Source organism: Cricetulus griseus, chromosome 3 (genome assembly GCF_003668045.3).
Source record: "Cricetulus griseus strain 17A/GY chromosome 3, alternate assembly CriGri-PICRH-1.0, whole genome shotgun sequence".
Classification (NCBI taxonomy): Eukaryota; Metazoa; Chordata; class Mammalia; order Rodentia; family Cricetidae; genus Cricetulus; species Cricetulus griseus.
Genome location: NC_048596.1, coordinates 265270418 through 265289657, shown reverse-complemented (window position 1 = coordinate 265289657; position 19240 = coordinate 265270418). Strand labels below are relative to the sequence as shown.

General features: G+C 45.9%; 1 protein-coding gene across 10 annotated transcripts in view; it reads left to right on the top strand.

Annotated features, from left to right (window-relative positions):
- Atxn1 (ataxin 1) overlaps positions 1-19240 on the top strand; it is a 406728-nt gene that overhangs the window by 378830 nt on the left and 8658 nt on the right. For all 10 annotated transcript variants that reach the window (XM_027410018.2, XM_027410014.2, XM_027410012.2 and 7 more), the window contains one exon: positions 6755-8759. In XM_027410018.2, the coding sequence (XP_027265819.1) occupies positions 6918-8759 (1842 nt within the window). In that variant the 5' untranslated portion in view covers positions 6755-6917. The remainder of the gene's footprint in view (positions 1-6754; positions 8760-19240) is intronic.

Genomic DNA, 19240 nt, shown 5'->3' with positions numbered 1-19240 from the left:
TTCTATGCATTTTTTCTTTGAACACACAGGGGGTGGGGACCACTCTTTGCCATCACACTGAGATCACAGCAGTGCTTCCAGCATATGAGGGTACCATACATGACCACTGGGTTAGGGATTTCCAAACCTGGTATGGTGGTACACACCTGCAATCCCAGCACTTCAGAAGGCAGAGGCAGGACAATCAGAAATTGAAGGACCTCCTCAGCTACATTATATATTTGAGGGCCAGCCTGGGCTACCTGAGATCCTGTCCAAAAAAAAAAAAAAAAAAAACCTAGACCCCTTCATTTAAACCACTATTAAACCAGAGCTCTCCAACTTGCCTAATTGAGCTATTAAAACCAAGGGCAGGCATTTATTTTTATTCTCATTAATCTTAATTTTCTTGGTTCTATGCCATCACTTCCAGCCTCTGAGGATATATTTGCATATTAATCACAACATAGTAAATATCCCTTCCAGCCTTCTGCTACCTTGAAAGACGATAACCAAAACACTACTAAAATGTTAAACGGAATAGAATGGAAAATAGAACTGAGGCCTGTCCTGGGCCCCACGCTGACACTGAATAGCCTAAAATGAAGTAGGCTTTTGGTGAGTGAATAAGTGATCCCTTCCTTAGAGGCAAGCCTGATCAGTCAGCCATGAAGGAGGCTATTTATGACTGCCGTCTCCAAACTGGATCCTCCAAGGATCCCGAGGTGGGGCTTCTTTTTCCAAGTCAAGCAAATGGAAGGTGGTCTGCCAGCTTGGCACACAGAATCCTCAGGTGGCATAGTCAAACGGAAAGGGTATTCGTGAGTGAGGACCTCAGGAATGCTCACTGTGTCCTAGTGACCTCTGCCATTACGTCAAGTGTTTCATCTCCTGGTATCTGGTATGGTTTAGTATCCCTTATCCAAAGTATTTAGGCCAACAAGTGTTCTGCATTCAGTATTTTCTCAGTTTTAAATACTTGTACGTATCAAATCAGATATTAAGAATAGGACCAAAACTTGTATTCATGTTTTACCGATGGAGACATCTTCATTGTATATAATATTTTTAGTGACCCCACCTTTTGGCTCCAGTCTGCCATATAAGGCCAGTTGTGGAATTCCCTTCCCACTTGTGTCAGGTGACTGCTCACAGACTTGGGGACTTTTGGAGCCTTTTGTGTTTTTCAGATTTGCAGGTTAGGGATACTGAACCTGCCCCAACCCTGATGAGCCGTCTACATTTCCTCCTATTTGTGCCAGTCAGGGGCCTGAAGCTCATTCAAACTGAGAATCTGGGGGTTGGGTGTGTAGAAACAGCAGCTCCTTTCATTCCTCACCCCAGAAATGCATTTTTAAGACCGTCTGGGTCAAATTCTAAAAGTGCCTTCTATTCTGAGCATCAGGTCGTTATTTCCAGGTCTTAAAATCAGTGACCCTCTATTGTCACATCTCCAGCACAGAAGGCTCTTGTTGTGTCACTTCTCAGCCAGGACAGTAGAAAGAAAATGGAAACACAGTTGAGCAAAACCATGATTGAGTCCTGTATAGAATTAATAGCCTAAAGGCATGTATAACCTGCAGACCAAGTGTGACCCCCTAGTATCAGACTAGGAATGTGGCTGATACAAAATTGTAACTTATTTAAAACATCATTAGTTTGGGGGGGGTTGTTGTTGTTTTGTTTTTGTTTTTTTTTTTTTTTGCAAGGGAGGAGAAATTTTATGGGGAAAAAAATCTCACTGAGCAGTTCTGAATCTTGGACTTTGTAGATGACAATGCTGTGTCACAATGTCAAACAGCTGGATATACCTACAAATTTAAGTCATGTTTCTGTAGATCTTTAAGAGAGAATAGTGTGTGTGTGTGTGTGTGTGTGTGTGTGTGTGTGTTAGAAGAAGAAAGTGTTAATATTTGGGAGGAAGAAGGAGACAGTAAGAAGGAAGAACAGAACGGTGGAGGACAAAAATTGAGCAAAATATAATGATGCATTGTAATGAAACTGTCACAGTGAGCCCCATTCCACAGTAGCATGGTATAGTGCCCCCTAGTGGCTTTAGTGAAAATCCAGCAGGGTCCCTTCCCACACGGGAAGATGCGGATGCAGACGTACAGAGAGCTAACAGAACAGAGAGTTAAAAGACTCATCACCTCCAATTAGAGGGCCCTGTCTTCCCTGGTGCCTGGTAAACACTCCCACATTTAGGAGAATGCCAGGAGGGGTGACAACTTGGGAGCCTTAGTCAGGAAGATCTCTTGAGCCCAGACAACATGGCAAGATCCCCCTTCTGTTAAAAACTATTATTCTAAGCAGAAATATAGCTCAGAGGGTAAAGGTACTGCCACAAAGTCTGACAACCTGAGTTCAACTGCCCAGGGCCCACATGATGGAAAGAGAGCACCAGATCCTCAGTATTGTCTGGTTGTCACATGTGTGCTTAATTAATAATAATAGTAATAATGATGATAATAATAAATGTCTTAATTATAAAATTTTTAAATATAAAAAATACAACGACAGGTTAAGATTTGTGTCAGTTCAGCCTGAGACACTCCTGCTTCTTTATTAATCGTTCCCTCCTAGTTTTACAAAGCCAATCTTTAACATAGATGCTACTGTTTATCAGTAGATAATTTTTTTCAGAATAAATTTGAATTTGTCAGCATTGATATATCCGACCAGGAGTTAGAGCTAAGTGGTAAGGCGCTTGCCTGGCCTACACAAGGTGCTGGGTTTAATCCTCGACACTAAAAAAATGGATATTTGATGCATCTTGTTAGTTCATTAGCAGAAGCTCAGTCCAGCTAGTGTTCAGGGCTGAAAAGCCAGCCAGCTTCTATCAAATAAGCAGTATAAATAAGCCCCTGTACCTCTGAGAACCAAGGCAGCCTTCATAGGAGCTGCTGGTTTTGCATGCTGCAGTCCTGAGCTCAGGCAGTTTTCTGTTTGCCTGTTGCTAATGATGATTCCTGAATGTGTTTGACATTTTACTTGGCTTTGAAAGGACTTTCATGCCCCCCTGCGCTTTCTTCCCTCAAGCTGATTTGAGCTAATTAGCCTATTCCCTTGCTGGCTGGGCCTACTACTATATGCAAATGTTCTCATTTCCAATTCTGACATATCACTCTTGCGTGCACATCCCTAATGAAATCCTGGGGCGTTTATGGGGCAGTGCACCTGTGTTGCCAGCAGAGGCCGCATGGAACAGTTCTCTGAGTAGACCTCAGCAATCATGTTCCCTTGCCTGCTGGTGTAAGAAACCTGTGTGGGAAAGATAGCTCAGTAGTTAAGAGCACTAGTTGCTCCTTGCAGCAGACCCACATTTCAGACAGCGAAAGGTAACAACACTTTTGATGCTTTAGAGTTTGATTTTAGGCTGTCCCTACAGTGGATTTGTAAACACTGGGTGCATATGATGCTCTGTGTTCTTAATAGGAGAGAGTCATACTAAATAATGTTATTTGAAACACAATTCCTCATCTGCTTTGGGGCTTTTCTACATGCTCAGATGCATGCTATTTTTAATTTCTTTAGCATAAATAACTTCAGTCTTTTTACTTGTTTCTGTCCCCATGTCTAATGGCTCTCTTGTCACTGTGAGAGATCCTTTTCTTATTGAAGTAACTCTGGTGTTCAGACACCAGATGTCTAGATCTCCACGTTCTTGTATACCTGAGCATTCTTAGTTTCCCTTTACTTGATCAAATTCAGAAGGGAGGGCCAGCTTCTTGTGTCATTTGTCACCTTGCTGTAGTACTACTTGTGTTGAAACAAAACAAGAGCTATTAAACTACTACTACCCGCTGCTAGAGTTTGAAACCTTGTGAAAAGTCTAGAGCTGGGGCTGGAGAGGTGGCTTGGTGAGTAAAGCATTTACCATACAAGTGTGAGTTTAGATCCCCAGAACCCATGTAAACAATGAACAATATACCATATGTCTGTAATCCCAGCACTCCTATGACAGGATGGAAGCCACACAAAAGAGAATCCTTGGGAGCTCACAGGCTGTCTTACACAATAGTAATGAGACCCCCATCTCAAAGAAGGTAGAAGGTGAGAACTGACCCCTAAAGTTGTCCTTTGAACTCTGCATGCACGCTGTCACATGCTAACACATACATACTCACTATAAACTGACGAGTGGAGTGATACAAAGAAGAGGAGCAAAGCGAAGGATTGTGTTGCATTGTGGGTCTTGCTGTTGCTTCAACATGGTTACAGTTTGAATTGCTGAAGATTGGGAGCTTACAGTATGAGTTTGGTTTTTATTTGGAAAAGGCTTAGAGCTTTTGTTTGGGTTTGATTTTTTGTTTGTTTACTTCCTTGCTTGCTCTTTTCCTCCTTTTTGACAGGGTAGCCCAAGCTGACCTGGAACTTACTATCTAGCTCAGGCTAGTTTACAACATACCAGTCTTCCTTCCTCAGCCTCCCAAGGACTGAGATTACAGCAGTCATTACCATACTCAGTTTGGGAGAGGGCGGGTCTGTTTTAAATTCAGATCACAAGAAAGAGAATCTGAGGAAGAAATGTATTCAGGTCCCAACCCCAGAAATGCAGCTCCCCACATCAGAGCCTTAGAAGTTGCTTCCCTCTGCAGCTTCTCCCTTTGGACAGCATTGTCAACTACTGCTGCTAGCTAGCATGCTTCACAGTGGTCACCTTGAAAGTCTACCTCATGTCAGGTGGACATTGTTCACACAATGGTGGTGACTCAGAATTCAGTGTCTCTGTGAGACTGAGACGGGATGGCGCCACACGAATTCCTTGCATCACTACATGGCTGGGTTTGGACACATAGGTGTGATTAGTTTGGCAAAAAATCTCATCCTCTGCTCCCAGTGAACTGGCCCCTTCCAGGGGAAGAAGAGGAGATGGTAAGGAGAGAATATTCAAAGATGAAACTTGGCCAGGCAGAGACATGGATGAAGCAAGTGCTTCACTATTAATTAAGGAAGCTTTCAAAGTCTTGGCTTTATTTCATTTACATATTTGTGTGTTTATTTATGCACCATTCGTATGAGTAATCATCTTATATATAGCCCAGGAAAGCCTCAAGTTTGTGGTCATCCTCCTGCCTGAGCCTTCAGTGTGCTGGAATTTCATGCATGAGCCACCATGTCAGGCTTGATCTTATATATTGTGTTTGTTTGAGTTTTTTTTTTTTTAAGCTGAAATTATTTTTGTAACTTTCTCAAAGATTTCTTGATGTTTCCCATAAATTACTGTACTTGGAATTCCTTTGAGACCTTTAATGAGCAGAATTGTTTTGGGGCTGCTGCTGTTGAGTTGAGGTATTTGGGTATATGTTTGAGAGGTGCTATTAGGAAAGGGGACACCACCCTGACACCAGGTGAAATCTTAATGATATTGACTCTGGCATCTAAAGATGGAGAAATGGCCTGCAGACCCACCGGGCATCTGTACTCCAAACCCACACCTTCCCAAAGCTCAGCTCTTGGGGACTCATTTGACTGAGAAAAAATTTCTTAGGTGAGGAGTAATGGCACTAATTGTAAAGATAACTCTTTCCACCAACCGCCTGAGCCCCGCCACCACGTGGGCACCCAAAATAACACAGAGAGATTAATATTAGATACAAATGCTGCTGGCCAATGACTAGAATTTGTTAGTTGCTAGCTCTGTCTTAAGTATCAACCATAACCATTAATCTGTATATTTTAAAAGACTTATCGTATTGAGGATGCTGGCGGCAAGCATCCTGTCTTCCCAGGCTCACATGGCAACGCCTTTCTTACTACATTTCCCAGAATCCTCCTTGACTCCCACCTATCCTGCTTCCTCATTGGCCAACAGTGCTTTATTCATCAACCAATAAGACAAACACATACACAGAAGGCCTTCCCCCATCAACTAACCTTTTTGTGAAAGGAATTTACAAAATGCATCATCATCTAGGAAAAAAAAAAAAAAAAAAAAAAGCAGATTGCCACACACCTGTGATCCCAGTACTTACTTGGGAGAGGCTGAGTCAGGAGGATCATGAATTCAAGGCCAGCCTCCATTACACAGCCAATTTGAGGCCAGCCAGAACAACAAGAGCGCCTTATAAAAGAGAAAAATGGATTATCTACCTCCTCTCCAAGGAGAGAAAAAAATGGTGGAAGAGGAAAGAAAGTGTGGAGAAATGTTTGAACTGCCTACTCTGTTTTATTAAGAAAGTATGTCTGGGCTAGACAGATGGCTGATGATCAAGAGTTTACTGTTCTTATAGGGGACCCAGGTTCAGGTCCTAGCACCCACATGGTGGATTACAACTGCCCATAACTCTAGTGCCAGGGAATGCAATGCCCTCTTCTGGCCTCTGTGGGTACTGGGACATACATACATAAACTCACGCAGGCGCTTATGCACACACAACACACACACACACACACACACACACACACACACACACACACACACACACACAAATCATAAGCAAATGAGCAAATGTTTAAGAATAGTACACGCTTAAACTTACTTATTTATTGATTCTTATTAGCTCAAATTAGCCTAGCTCGTATTTTATCTATTTTAACAGTTGAGCTATAATCTGCTTTTGGAATGCCCACAGAATCCAGGGTCTCCTCTTACTCTTGGTGGTAATAAGGTTTTTGGTTGGTGAGTGGGTGGACTGTTGGTTTGACCTGATGGAGTTTTTCCCCCAGAGCTGATGTTTTGGTTTTCTTCTTCTCCCCTTCCTCCCCACCCGCAACCCCCCCCCCCCGCCCTTCTCTCTTTCCTGTCCCACTCCTGGTCTCTTTCCCTTCTCAGAATCCGGAGCTGCTACTGCCGGCCTAGCAAACCCACGGGGAGATGATTCCTCATGAAGGGCCTGGATCCCCTACAGAAATCCAATGTGACTCTCTGTCTATCAGACTAAAATCAGAGCCAGCCAGACAGTGAAACAGCCACCGTGGAGGGGGGACGGCGAAAAATGAAATCCAACCAAGAGAGGAGCAATGAATGCCTGCCTCCTAAAAAACGTGAGATCCCCGCCACCAGCCGGCCCTCTGAGGAGAAGGCCACTGCTCTGCCCAGCGACAACCACTGCGTGGAGGGTGTGGCATGGCTCCCCAGCACCCCTGGCAGCCGCAGCCATGGGGGTGGGCGGCACGGGCCAGCAGGGACTTCCGGGGAGCTTGGTTTACAAGGAATGGGTTTACATAAAGCACTGTCCGCAGGGCTGGACTACTCCCCACCCAGTGCCCCCAGGTCAGTCCCCACAGCTACCACGCTGCCCGCAGTGTACCCTCCTCCTCCGTCAGGGACTCCAGTGTCCCCAGTGCAGTATGCCCACCTGTCACACACCTTCCAGTTCATTGGGTCCTCCCAATACAGTGGGCCCTACGCTGGCTTTATCCCTTCCCAGCTAATCTCCCCATCAGGCAACCCGGTCACCAGTGCGGTGGCCTCGGCTGCAGGGGCCACCACTCCATCACAGCGCTCCCAGCTGGAGGCCTATTCCACCCTGCTGGCCAACATGGGCAGTCTGAGCCAGGCACCGGGACATAAGATTGAGCCCCCACCGCAGCAGCACCTCAGCAGGGCTGCGGGGCTAGTCACCCCGGGGTCCCCGCCACCCACCCAGCAGAATCAGTACATTCATATTTCCAGCTCTCCACAGAGCTCTGGGCGGGCAGCATCTCCCCCACCCATTCCGGTCCACCTCCATCCCCATCAGACGATGATCCCGCACACACTCACCCTGGGGCCCTCGTCCCAGGTGGTCGTGCAATACAGCGATGCCGGAGGCCACTTTGTTCCTCGAGAGTCCACCAAAAAAGCAGAAAGCAGCAGGTTGCAGCAGGCTATGCAAGCCAAGGAGGTCCTGAATGGGGAGATGGAGAAGAGTCGGAGGTATGGGGCACCGTCCTCTGTGGAGCTGAGCCTGGGAAAGGCAAGCGGCAAGTCAGTGCCTCATCCTTATGAGTCCCGGCATGTGGTGGTCCACCCAAGCCCAGCAGACTACAGCAGTCGTGATACCTCTGGGGTCCGTGGATCTGTGATGGTCCTGCCCAACAACAACACACCCTCAGCTGACCTGGAGGCGCAGCAGGCCACACATCGCGAGGCCTCGCCATCCACCCTCAATGACAAGAGCAGCCTGCACTTAGGGAAGCCCGGCCACCGCTCCTATGCACTGTCCCCACACACGGTCATTCAGACGACACACAGTGCATCAGAGCCTCTCCCAGTGGGCCTGCCAGCCACAGCCTTCTATGCTGGGACTCAGCCTCCTGTCATCGGCTACCTGAGTGGCCAGCAGCAAGCAATCACCTACGCCGGCAGTCTGCCCCAGCACCTGGTGATCCCAGGTACCCAGCCTCTGCTCATCCCTGTGGGCAGCCCTGACATGGACACACCTGGGGCAGCCTCGGCCATAGTCACATCTTCACCCCAGTTTGCTGCAGTGCCTCACACGTTTGTCACCACCGCCCTGCCCAAGAGCGAGAACTTCAACCCCGAGGCCCTGGTCACCCAGGCCGCCTACCCAGCCATGGTGCAGGCCCAGATCCACCTGCCCGTGGTGCAGTCAGTGGCATCCCCTGCCGCCGCGCCACCCACGCTGCCACCATATTTCATGAAAGGCTCCATCATCCAACTGGCCAACGGGGAGCTGAAAAAGGTGGAGGACCTGAAGACGGAGGACTTCATCCAGAGTGCAGAGATTAGTAATGACCTCAAGATTGACTCCAGCACAGTGGAGAGGATCGAAGACAGCCACAGCCCCGGTGTGGCCGTGATACAATTCGCCGTTGGTGAACATCGAGCCCAGGTAACCCTCACCAGGGTCATTCAGGTAGGGAGCCCCTACCCCCATTCTGTCATCTCCTGGCAAAGTGATTGCTTCTGGCAGGTAGGGTTCTCATTGGTACCCGGTGCTATGAGGGGCAGGGATGCTTGCAGTGATCCAGGGGCAAGGAAACTGAGAAGAATTGCCTTCCACATGATCTTCATTAAGAAAGCTAGGGCATCGTGGCTATAGGCAGCCATGCTGCAGCCCTCTGGGGAGAGAGAGAACCTTCAGTGCTGAAGAAGAGCTTCCTCACGGGAAAGCCACCACAGATACTGTGATGGATCCCAGAGGCGTGTCATGGGGTGGGATTCTTGTCATTGGGTTTTAGGGTGACCTGGACTGTGTGTCAGAAGTCACAAAGTAGGAAAATGCAGATTCCCAGGATTGTCCTCAACAATAGCTAAAGGCACTTGTGACCCTCTGATCCCCCTGCCTCCAGTTCTAGAGCTCAGGGATTACAGGTATATGCCACCATGCCCAGTTTAATTCGGTATTGGAAATCAAACCCAGGGCCTCACGCCTGCTAGGCAAGGACTCCACCAATAGAGCTACTTCTCAGCCTCCTTTCCAGAATCTTAAAACCATCTTCTAGCATTTACTCCAGGGGCCGTTTATATGGGTCAGCAGCTTTACTGACCACATTGCTGAGGGTCAGCCAGTCTTGTCTCTGTCTAGGCACACCCCCTGAAAGACCATATGTGGGGTCTTGCTCCTTCCCTGAAACCTTTTAACCTAGCATGGTCTTTGTGGGTAGGGGCCACAGTCATTCAATATTCAGTAAGGGTCAAAACCGTTTTTCTAGAAAGTTCTGATTCTGAGAAGATGATAGCATGTTTATTTAAATTGTTACATGTATATGTGTGTGCTGTTGCTCACTTACAATGTGAAGTGATGTCAGCAGAATGGACTCTCAGGCCCAGGGCAAACCATGGAAATAGGCCAGAATGTGTTCTTCTTCCTCATAGTTTTAGTCCTTAGAGCATGAATATGACCAGAGGCAAGCAAGCAAAACGTTGGTTTATTTGTTTCACTACTGGGAATTAAACCCAGGGCCTTGTACATGCTAGGCAAGCACTCTACCACTGAGCTATACTCCCAGCCCAGTTTTGAAAATGGTATTCTTTTCTGAGAAGCATCTTTCAGCAAGAGAATAAGTTCAGCCACTGTAGCCTGGGGCTTGTACATCCAGATCCAAACAGACCAAGATCCCAAGACTTAAGAGCCCACAGTCCTCTTCAGCTTGGAGGGGCAACAATGTCTGTGTGTTTGCCCCTGTTCAGAACTCTACAAAATTAATATGTAAGCCATGGAGAGACTGGCTTCCCTGTGAGGTCAGACCCTGCTCTCTCTCCTCCCCACAGCCTGACAGCAGGGCTTCTAGCAGCACAATAAGCAGACAGAGTGTTCCTTTCTCTCCTGGGATGGAAAGGGCTATTGCAACGCCAGACAAGAGGCCTGTGATCTGCTAAAGAGACTGCTTGGGTTTCAGGCCATTGAAATAAAAGTGCAAGGCTCAGACCTAACCACTGATTTGTGGCTTTATTCTAGAAGCCTATCAGAGACAGGCTGACATCATTGCAGAGGAAATGCTCTGCAAGCAATGCTTGCCCAAGTGGCAGGTTTTGAATCACCAAGTCACAGGAGAGAAAGAAGAGCAGGGGATTTGGTGAGGGAGAGAGAATAGCAGCAGACTTAATTGAGCTTGCAAGGGCTGCCCTCCCTCCCAGCTATCTCTCCAAGGACCTTTCTCCCTAGCCTGAGCAGACACCTAGATCTCCACAACTGGTTAGATAAAGCTCACCCCAGTACCCACAGGGAAATGTAGAAATAAACAAGTTGTTGAGTTTGGGGAACAGAATCACGAATTCATTTAGGGAGCTTGTGGGGAAAAGATGGTTTTCCTAGGATAGAAATGGCTTTGTGACCCTGGGCACAAAGCGCTTCAGGAGCAGAAAGCCACAAGAACACTGGCCTAGCACAACCTCCATGGCCTTCCTAGAGAGCACTGGGGTGGTGGGGAGAGCTAGAAGCCCAGCCATGCATTGTATGGGGCAAGTGACTTTTCCCAATGCCCCTCCCCAGCTGCTGGCCTCTCTTCTCTAAAACAGACTAACCTAATGATGCTACATAAAGACAATCTTCTGAGCCTGTAGGGTTTTGTTTGGGGGCTTTTTTTGGGGGGGGTGTCTTCAAGTGTGTGTGTCTGTTCTGTCTGTCTTTGGTATGTATGTGCATGTTTGTCTATGGGGTGTGTCTATTGTGTGTGTATGTCTATGGTATGTGTATGTGTGTGTTCATGGTATGTGTGTCTATGGTGTGTGTGTGCATGTTTGTCTGTGGGGTGTATAGGTGTGTCTATAGTGTGTCTGTGGGGTGTATATGTGTGTCTATAGTGTGTGTGTGTGTGTGTGTGTGTGTGTGTGTGTGTGTGTGTGTGTGTGTGTGTTCGAATCTAGTTCCTTGGACATCACCAGTCAAGAGCTGTACTACTAAAGCTCTCTCCCCTTCACCCTCCTCTGCTGTTTTTTGCTTGTTTGTTTGTTTTTGTTTTAAGCCTTTGCTTTTCTATCTTCCAGAACAAACTTAGTTGTTTTTATTTGCTTCAGCAATGAAAGTTAAAAGTATGTTCAGGGAAGCTCTTACTGACTTCCAGCTAAGCAGCCCAGACATAAAGTAGGAACTGAGCCAGGGATCTGTGTTGGTGACTTTATGTGAGTATGCATTGTAGGTGTAAGTGTGTAGGTGCAAAAGCCCATAAACCCAGTGAGGAGGCCAGAAGAGGATGCTGGGTATCTCCCTCTCTACCTCCCTGCCCTTCTACCTTCAGATGGGGAGGGACTCTTACCTTTAGGCTAAGCTAGCTGGCCAGCAAGCCTCAGACTTCTGTCTGCTCTCCAACACTGAAGTTACAGGCACACACAGTCACCCTGGATTTTTATGTGGATGTTGGGGATTCAAACTCAGGTCCTCCCATTTGCATGGCAAGTGCCCTTAACCACTAAGCCATGTTCCCAGGCCCTTAGTGAATATTTTTAAGGAGCTGAATCCTAACTGTTTCTGTGAAAAGAATGTTGTCTCTGTCTGGTGTTCACATGAGGTAGCAATACAGTAGGGAAATGTTTTCCTGTATTTGTCGTCCACTATCTCTGTGGCTTTGCTGTACACTGCACTGTTGTGCCCTTGTAGAATAGTGCTATGGGGAAAGCTATAAGCGTTGCTCTGTGTCACTGCATTTGCTGAGAGAAGCAAGCCTCTTTCCTCTTTAGGTGGATAGGTAGCACATCCCACAAGGATAGGGACAGGGTTGCTGCTCCTGCTGTGCCTTTGTTCAGACTGGGAGCCCCATAGGACTGCTGTTTCCTTTGAGTTCACTCCCAAATATAACCCACTTGCCGTTCTCCAAGTATGAAGTCATAAGCCTTGGGCATGTGTCAACAACGGGATGCAGAGTAAAGCATGGCCTTTTAGAAAAGGGAAAGAAAAAGGGATGGGTATGTGGGAAGGTTGGTTAGGAAGCAAGTTCTCTGCTGGGAAAATGCATTCATAGGTACCTCAAGTAAAAAGGACCAAGTCTGACTCTGTCCACCACCGTCTAGCAGCCCTGGCACGGAGCACAGTGTTCTCTGTATAGTAGGAGACTTTAACCCTGAGAAAGAGGAGAGACTCGCTTCCTAAGAGAAAATGCAGCATTGTATGCTCTAAAAAGAATGAATGGAAAGAAAGGCCGTCTCCTCAACCCTAGTTTAGAAAACTGGCTTTCTTGGTAAACACAACAAGCTGCCCTGCGCCTGCCCGTGTCCTTGTTGTCTGCTCCCATGCAGAGGAAGACCGTATTCCCACTTCTACTAGGCAGTTTAAATAGATACAAGCTAGCCTGCATGAGCGCCTGTATCTAGTCATCAGCAGGAGCTGGACATGAGTGAGGACTGGGGGCCCGCCCCTCCAGATCAGCACGAGCACCCATGTACAAATCAAGGGCCTGTGAGAAGTTGTCAGCTGTGTCACTACTGGGAGAGTTCCTGTACGAGAGCATCCCACTGGGTGCCTTTGACTTTGCCCGCAGTGCCCATTGGGAAAGCAGCCTGCCCACCTCTCTGCCCCAGCCTTCTGGACATGAGCTTTTCTGAATCAGCAGTGCTTCTGTAAAGTGCTCTCACCTGACACCTCCCTCTGGCCCTGGCTCTCCTCAATGCTGAGGAGCTCCATGTTATTAGGGCTGTCTGTCACTTCCCAGGTCCTCCTGAGGTAACTGCTTCCCTTGCTGACTCCTTGATATCCGCTGCTGCTTTCTTCTCCCCGTGTGGGCAGGTGCACATGTCCCTATGGCAGGCTGTGATGCTGTGCTCACTGTGTGTGCACGGACAGCTTTTCTTTCATTCCACTATTTCTCAGTTTGACTGCTGTGGACTGTGAGTTACTGGTGGCACTGTTGTAATGGATTAACTGGAGCCTAAAAGGAGTCAAGGCTCTCATGCAAGCAGCAAATAAGCCTGGATAGTCAGTCCCTTAACTACTCAAAAATATCTACTGTTCAGTCTGTAGGGAAAAAAAAAAACAACAAATTCATCAAAATATAGATGCCCAGTGGCCTGAGTGAAGGCCATGTGCTAGGTCTGCCGGCCAGTTGTCCATAGGTAATAATCTCACTACCTCTCAGTTCTGATATCAAAAGGCTCCCTCTGGGAAACTGCATGAAGCCACACTTGTTTGTATGTGTCTTTTGACACATGTGGTGCTACAGGACCTAGCTACCTGGGCAGGAGGATTGTTTGAGCCTGGATATGTAAGAGGAGCCTGCACGTCATAGAAAGACCCATCTCTAAAACATAACAGAAGAAATATGTTGCTTTTCAGCCTTTATGGGGTGTGTCTTCTACTTGATGGTCTTTTTCTTGATAACAGGTTGTTTTAGATCATAGTTGTTATGGCTTGGCTTTATTTCATTTTTTCTTAAGGAGTCACCCAGACTGACCTTGAACTCTTGACAATACCCATGCCTCAGAACCTGAGTGATGAGACTTTATTGTTTTAAAGTTTTCTGCTTAGAGGCTGGGGGATAGCCCAGTTGAGCATACCTAAACTTGATCCCCAGAACCAGCATAGAAAGCCAAGTGTGCTAAAACACACTTGTGATCCTAGCACTGGGGAGGTAGAGATAGGAGGATCCCTGAGGCTCACTGGCTAGCCTGCCTAACCTACTTTAGTTCAAGACCAGTAAAAGACCCTGTCTCAATAAATAGATGATTGATTAAGAGATAGATAGACAGACAGACAGACAGACAGATGGTAGATATAGATAGATAGATGATAGATAATATGTAGATAGATGATAATACAGATGATAGATGGTAAGTAGATCGATAGATGATAGAGAGATATTAGATAGATAGATAGATAGATAGATAGATAGATAGATAGATGGTAGAGCCTAAGGAAGATCCAAAGTTGTTCTCTGGATTCTGTATGCATGTAGAAGTTGTTTCTCTCTCTCTCTCTCTCTCTCTCTCTCTCTCTCTCTCTCTCTCCATAATATATATGTCTATATGTATGTATAAATATATGTGTGTATATATGTATATATGTATATATGTATATATATATGTATGTATCATGTTTTCTTTATTGTTAAAATCTTATACTGGGAACTGGTGAGATGGCTCAGCAGGGAAAGGCACTTGCCATCCATCCTGACACAGTGAGTTCAAGTCCCAGAATTCACAGGGTAAAAGGAGAGAACCAGTTCCCACAACCTGTTCTCTGACTTCTGCACACAAGTGCCCACATATACACACTGGATAGGTAGATAGACAGAGACAGACGGAGAGATAGATATAAAAATAAATTTGATAAATATTTTTATTTTATTATTTTAATTATGTGTATATGTGTATTCCTATGTGTGAGTTTGTAAATGTGAGTACAATGCCCATAGAATCCAGAAGGAGCATTGGATGTCCCTGTAGCTAGAGTTACAGCTGGCATAGGTGAGCCACCTGACATAGGTTCTGGGAATCAAACTCAGGCTCTCCGGAAGAATAGTACATGCTCTTAACCTTTGAGTCATATCCCTAGCCCCCAGTTGCAAAATACAAAACCACAAAAAACCTTGCACTGTATATTAAATGTATTATAACTGAGTCAGTATCAACAGGCTGTTATTGATTACAGCCACAGTTTGCATTAGAGTTTACTCTATGTTGTAACTTGTATGAGTTTTAGTAAATGCAGTGGACCCTGTAGCCAGCATTCCAGTACCATCCAGAAGTTTAACCAGGCTAAAAATCCTTTATGTTTTACATGTTTACCCATCTCCTAATGTCACACACCTCAGAGCACTAAGAACCTCTAGTCGTCACTGTCCCTAGTTTTGTCCCTTTCCAGAGTGACCCATAGGTGGGATCATGCAGGATACTGCCTGTCAGACTGGCTGCTTGCACTGAGCAACATGCATCTGAGATTTTCTTCCATGCATTTCTCAGGTTTTGATCCCACTCTTGCTTTTCTATTTCAATGCTAAATATGAGATCTTTTTTTGTTGTTGTTTTGGTGGCCTGTTTAGTTGTTTGAAGTACAGCATCATTGTGTAGTCTAGGCTGTGAGCCTCCTGCTCACAGCTTCCCAATATATAGAATTGCATGCACAGGTTACCACAACTGCATGCGTGCATGTGCACGCATGCATGTGTGCATGTCTGTCTGTCTAGAGATCGAATCCAGGGCCTGATGCATACTCAGCAAGCACTCTATCACCAAGCTACCTCTCTGGCCCATAATGTTAAGGCACATGGGATAGAAACTGTGTCAGCCATCCAGTGCAGAATGCCACAGCATGAGCTGTGTGGTCATCTGTTGGACAGTGTCCATCTTGGCCAACAGTGAGCCTCCTGATGGGGCCTTGCCATTGGAGAGTTCTGGGAGCCATGCCCTGACTTATAGTTTAGGCTTTCTTTGAAAGTGTCCCAATGCAAGGATATGGGTTTTCTGAGCAACCCCGAAACGCTTTCACCAAAGGCTAAGTCATGTGACTGGATGCTTTAAATAGAATGCTCCCAGATCCTTTCACACTTCACTGAAAAGCTTGATGGTTTTCATTAGTGATTTTTAAAAACTGATATCAGTACCTCCCTCTCTGCCCCTTCATCAGCGCTGTGGAGTTTTCTGGTTTGCTTCAGGCTGGAAACATAGTCCTGCAAATCTTTCCCTGAGGAAAAGAGCAGGCAGAACCTACAGGTGAAAAAGAATCTATAATCTCACTTCACAGGCAATCAGGAGTTCCCAGCTCAGTAATCTGATCCAAAGCAAGCCTCCTTCCTAAAAGGTAGCTTTGGAGAAACATGATGGCTTCTAGCTCCAGGCAGAAGCTGTATGTAGGAGATGGTGTTAACTTGGGGTGAGGGAAGAATGCTTGGTAAAGCAGATGCCCTTCACATTTGTGAAAGCATGGAATCTCGGGAAGGAAAGAGAGACACGCTTAAACAACAGACGTTTTGTTTTCCTTCTGCCCTGCTTTTGGTGAAGTGTCCATATGTGTTTGTAAAGATGGAGCGCTAATCTAAGATTGAAATGTGCAATCAAACAGCATTACTCTGTGTGCATAGTGTCTAGATACAGTAGTTGTTGGCTAAGTCGTTATGGGAGTTATATGTTGGTTTTCACATAAAAGAGCTAAATGGAATGTTCAAAGCCAGTCCTTCGCTTCACTATGAAGGTGGCCCGTGGTGTGAACGCAGAAGTGAGGCCTCATTGCTTCCATGTCTGGCTTCCTCCTTCCAGGAGGGAAGCTGGAAGAGATGGCTTCAGTGGAGTTGGTTGGGAGGTCGTAGGAAGGAAGCAGGTATGTTTGTTCTGAGTGGGGCAGGAAGGCAGTGAGAAGGGGGAGGGGGTGGAGGAGGGGATCATTCCCTACAAGGGACTTGCTGCTTTTAGGGGCTTAATCAAGGCCATCATGGAAAATGTTTGCATCCCTGATAAAATGGAGAAAGAAAGGGGGAGGGAAATTAAAGCATAATCCCAAGAAGTTATGACCAGCTCAGCAGCTGGCAGAGGGGCAGACATAGACCCTGGAGGAAGGACCACTGTGATAGCTGTGATTTTTAAATAAAATTTTTAAAAAAGTGATTTGTCCATTGTCTTCAACAGTGCGTTCTGATGGCCAGTTCTCTGTTAGAAAGCAGCCTAGACTCTGGGAACAGCAGTGTGAGCTTAGGGGAATAAGTGTGTACAGACACTAGGAGTAAAGTACAAAAATAGTGCGCCAAAATGTAGGTGTTCTGAGGAAGGTACAGTGTCTATAGGAATGGAGCCAGGGATGGATGGCCGCTATATGGAACAGGATGTCTGTGAGGTGCTGGGGAGATGGGGAGGCAGCAAGTAAAAAGAACCCCAAATGTGAGAAGTACGGTGCACAGACTGGGTAGGATGCATGTGTCTTGGAGTTAAAGAAACACACAAAAGCAATGGTGCTGTGTGTAGTGAAAAGTGGTGGCAGGTGAGTCCTATGAGGCTCGTTCTGGTGACGTTTTTCTCCAAGTGACATGCTAGACTTGGCCAAAACTCAGGTGGTGAACATCATAACAAATTGTGTAGATATTTGGGAAGAGGAACATGTAGAACTTACCTGTGTTTTGGATGTGGGTAGTATGAGAGAAGGAAGGGAAGATACTGTGATTTCCAGGGATTTGAACTGAACAACTTGAAGACCAGGAATGGGGCAGGGACCAGGGGGCACCATCAGGAAGTCTGTTTCTCTCAAACTGAGGTGGAGTTGTTGATGAGACATCCAAATGGATGTATATTCAGACAACTGGGAGCTCCTGAGAAGATGCCAGTCTCCGAGAAGGTGAGGACCTCTGCTCTGCACGAGTCCTCTTTTCACTGTGTCTGAAATTGAGTACATGCTCACTGCACACTGGCTTAGGTGAAACCGCTGTAACAGGAATGCTAAGTCACCTCTTTCCCATATTATAATGTCACTCTTCATGTAGGTAGAGGTCAGGAGGTACAGGAGAAAGGGGATGTTTGGTGGAGGGGAAAGGGTCTGGTCTAAAACCTAGATTCAGTCTTAATTCTATTGGCTAATAGCTATAATATTAGGAAAATGATTTTACTACTTATAAATTTAGAAAGCTGAAATGCTACTACTGGTCTCACTAATATGTTATAAGCATTAAAAAAATACTTTCGTGAAGTCGCAACATTTGACAAATACTAAGCACTTAGAAAAAAAATTTAACAGAGTGCCTTTTATTTATTCCTCGACAATTTCATACATGTGAACAATGGCATGTTGATCAGATACACCCTTAACACCCCCTAACTACTTCATCTCCCTCCTTTTAGTAACTCACCAAGTCAAATTAGTTCTGCCTATTAGAATTTTGGCTGATCTTATTGCCTGGGTTTCGTGCAGGTGAATCATAGCTACAGTGAATCTGCAGGTATAATGGTCATGTCATATCCCAAAGACAGTGTATTACAACACTCTTCCCACCCTCCAGCTCTTACAGTCTTTCCGCCCTTTTCTGAACTGTTCCCTGATTCTAGGCAGGGGGTTAATATCGATGTCCTATTTACGGCTGAGCACTCAATAGGCACTGTTCAGCACATTAACCGGTTTAATGAGTCTCTGCATTAACTGCAGAGAGACCAGAAAATTTTAGCAGCCTTACTGTGATTAAAATAGCCCAGAGCAATGATATTTCCCTCCAAATAGCATGCACTGTGATTTTTCTTTCTAAAAATACTTCCATGTTTTATGGATCCAATAAAGAAACAAAGCTCTGTAATTTGAGAAGTTGCATAGTGGGATTAACTAAGGGGTAGAGAGCATGAGACCTTAGCATGCAAAACTGGGCTTTAGTTCAGTGCATACTTCATTGGTCAAATGAATCCAGAGACTGGGTCAAACCTCAGGCCTGACTTCGTGGCTGGGCTATGCACTTGAACTATCTATCTCCATAGTCCACTCGAAAAAATCTCTCCAGTACTGCCCAACCTTCAGGGTCCTGGGAAAGTCCTTCTTAGTTATCCCAGCCCTAATTGATGATGAACCCTTAAATTCTTAGGACACTAAAAGTTCATTGGCTCCAAGCATTATACTCATCCCCCTTGTAAGGGCTAGGAATCAGTGGCAAACCATACACACCTTCTTCATGGAGTTTATTAGCACATTAGTCTGACCAGTATTTAGCATGACTACAACTGAGCCTCTGACTCACCTGCTGAGCCTCATAATTGAATTCTAAGTGGGCATTTTGTCATGGTTGTAGGTCAGTGACTGGTTTTAACAAATGCTCCACAGAGCAGGTATTTAGTAAAAGATTTTAAATGATAGATGAACTTTACACTTGTCTAGTGAGCTTCTGGCCAGGTCTGAATATGGTGAGTTCAGCTGCTGTCGTAGCTAGCACCCTTGTTTCAGTAGCTAGCAGGGCTGAGAGGCTGGTAAACAAACACTTATTT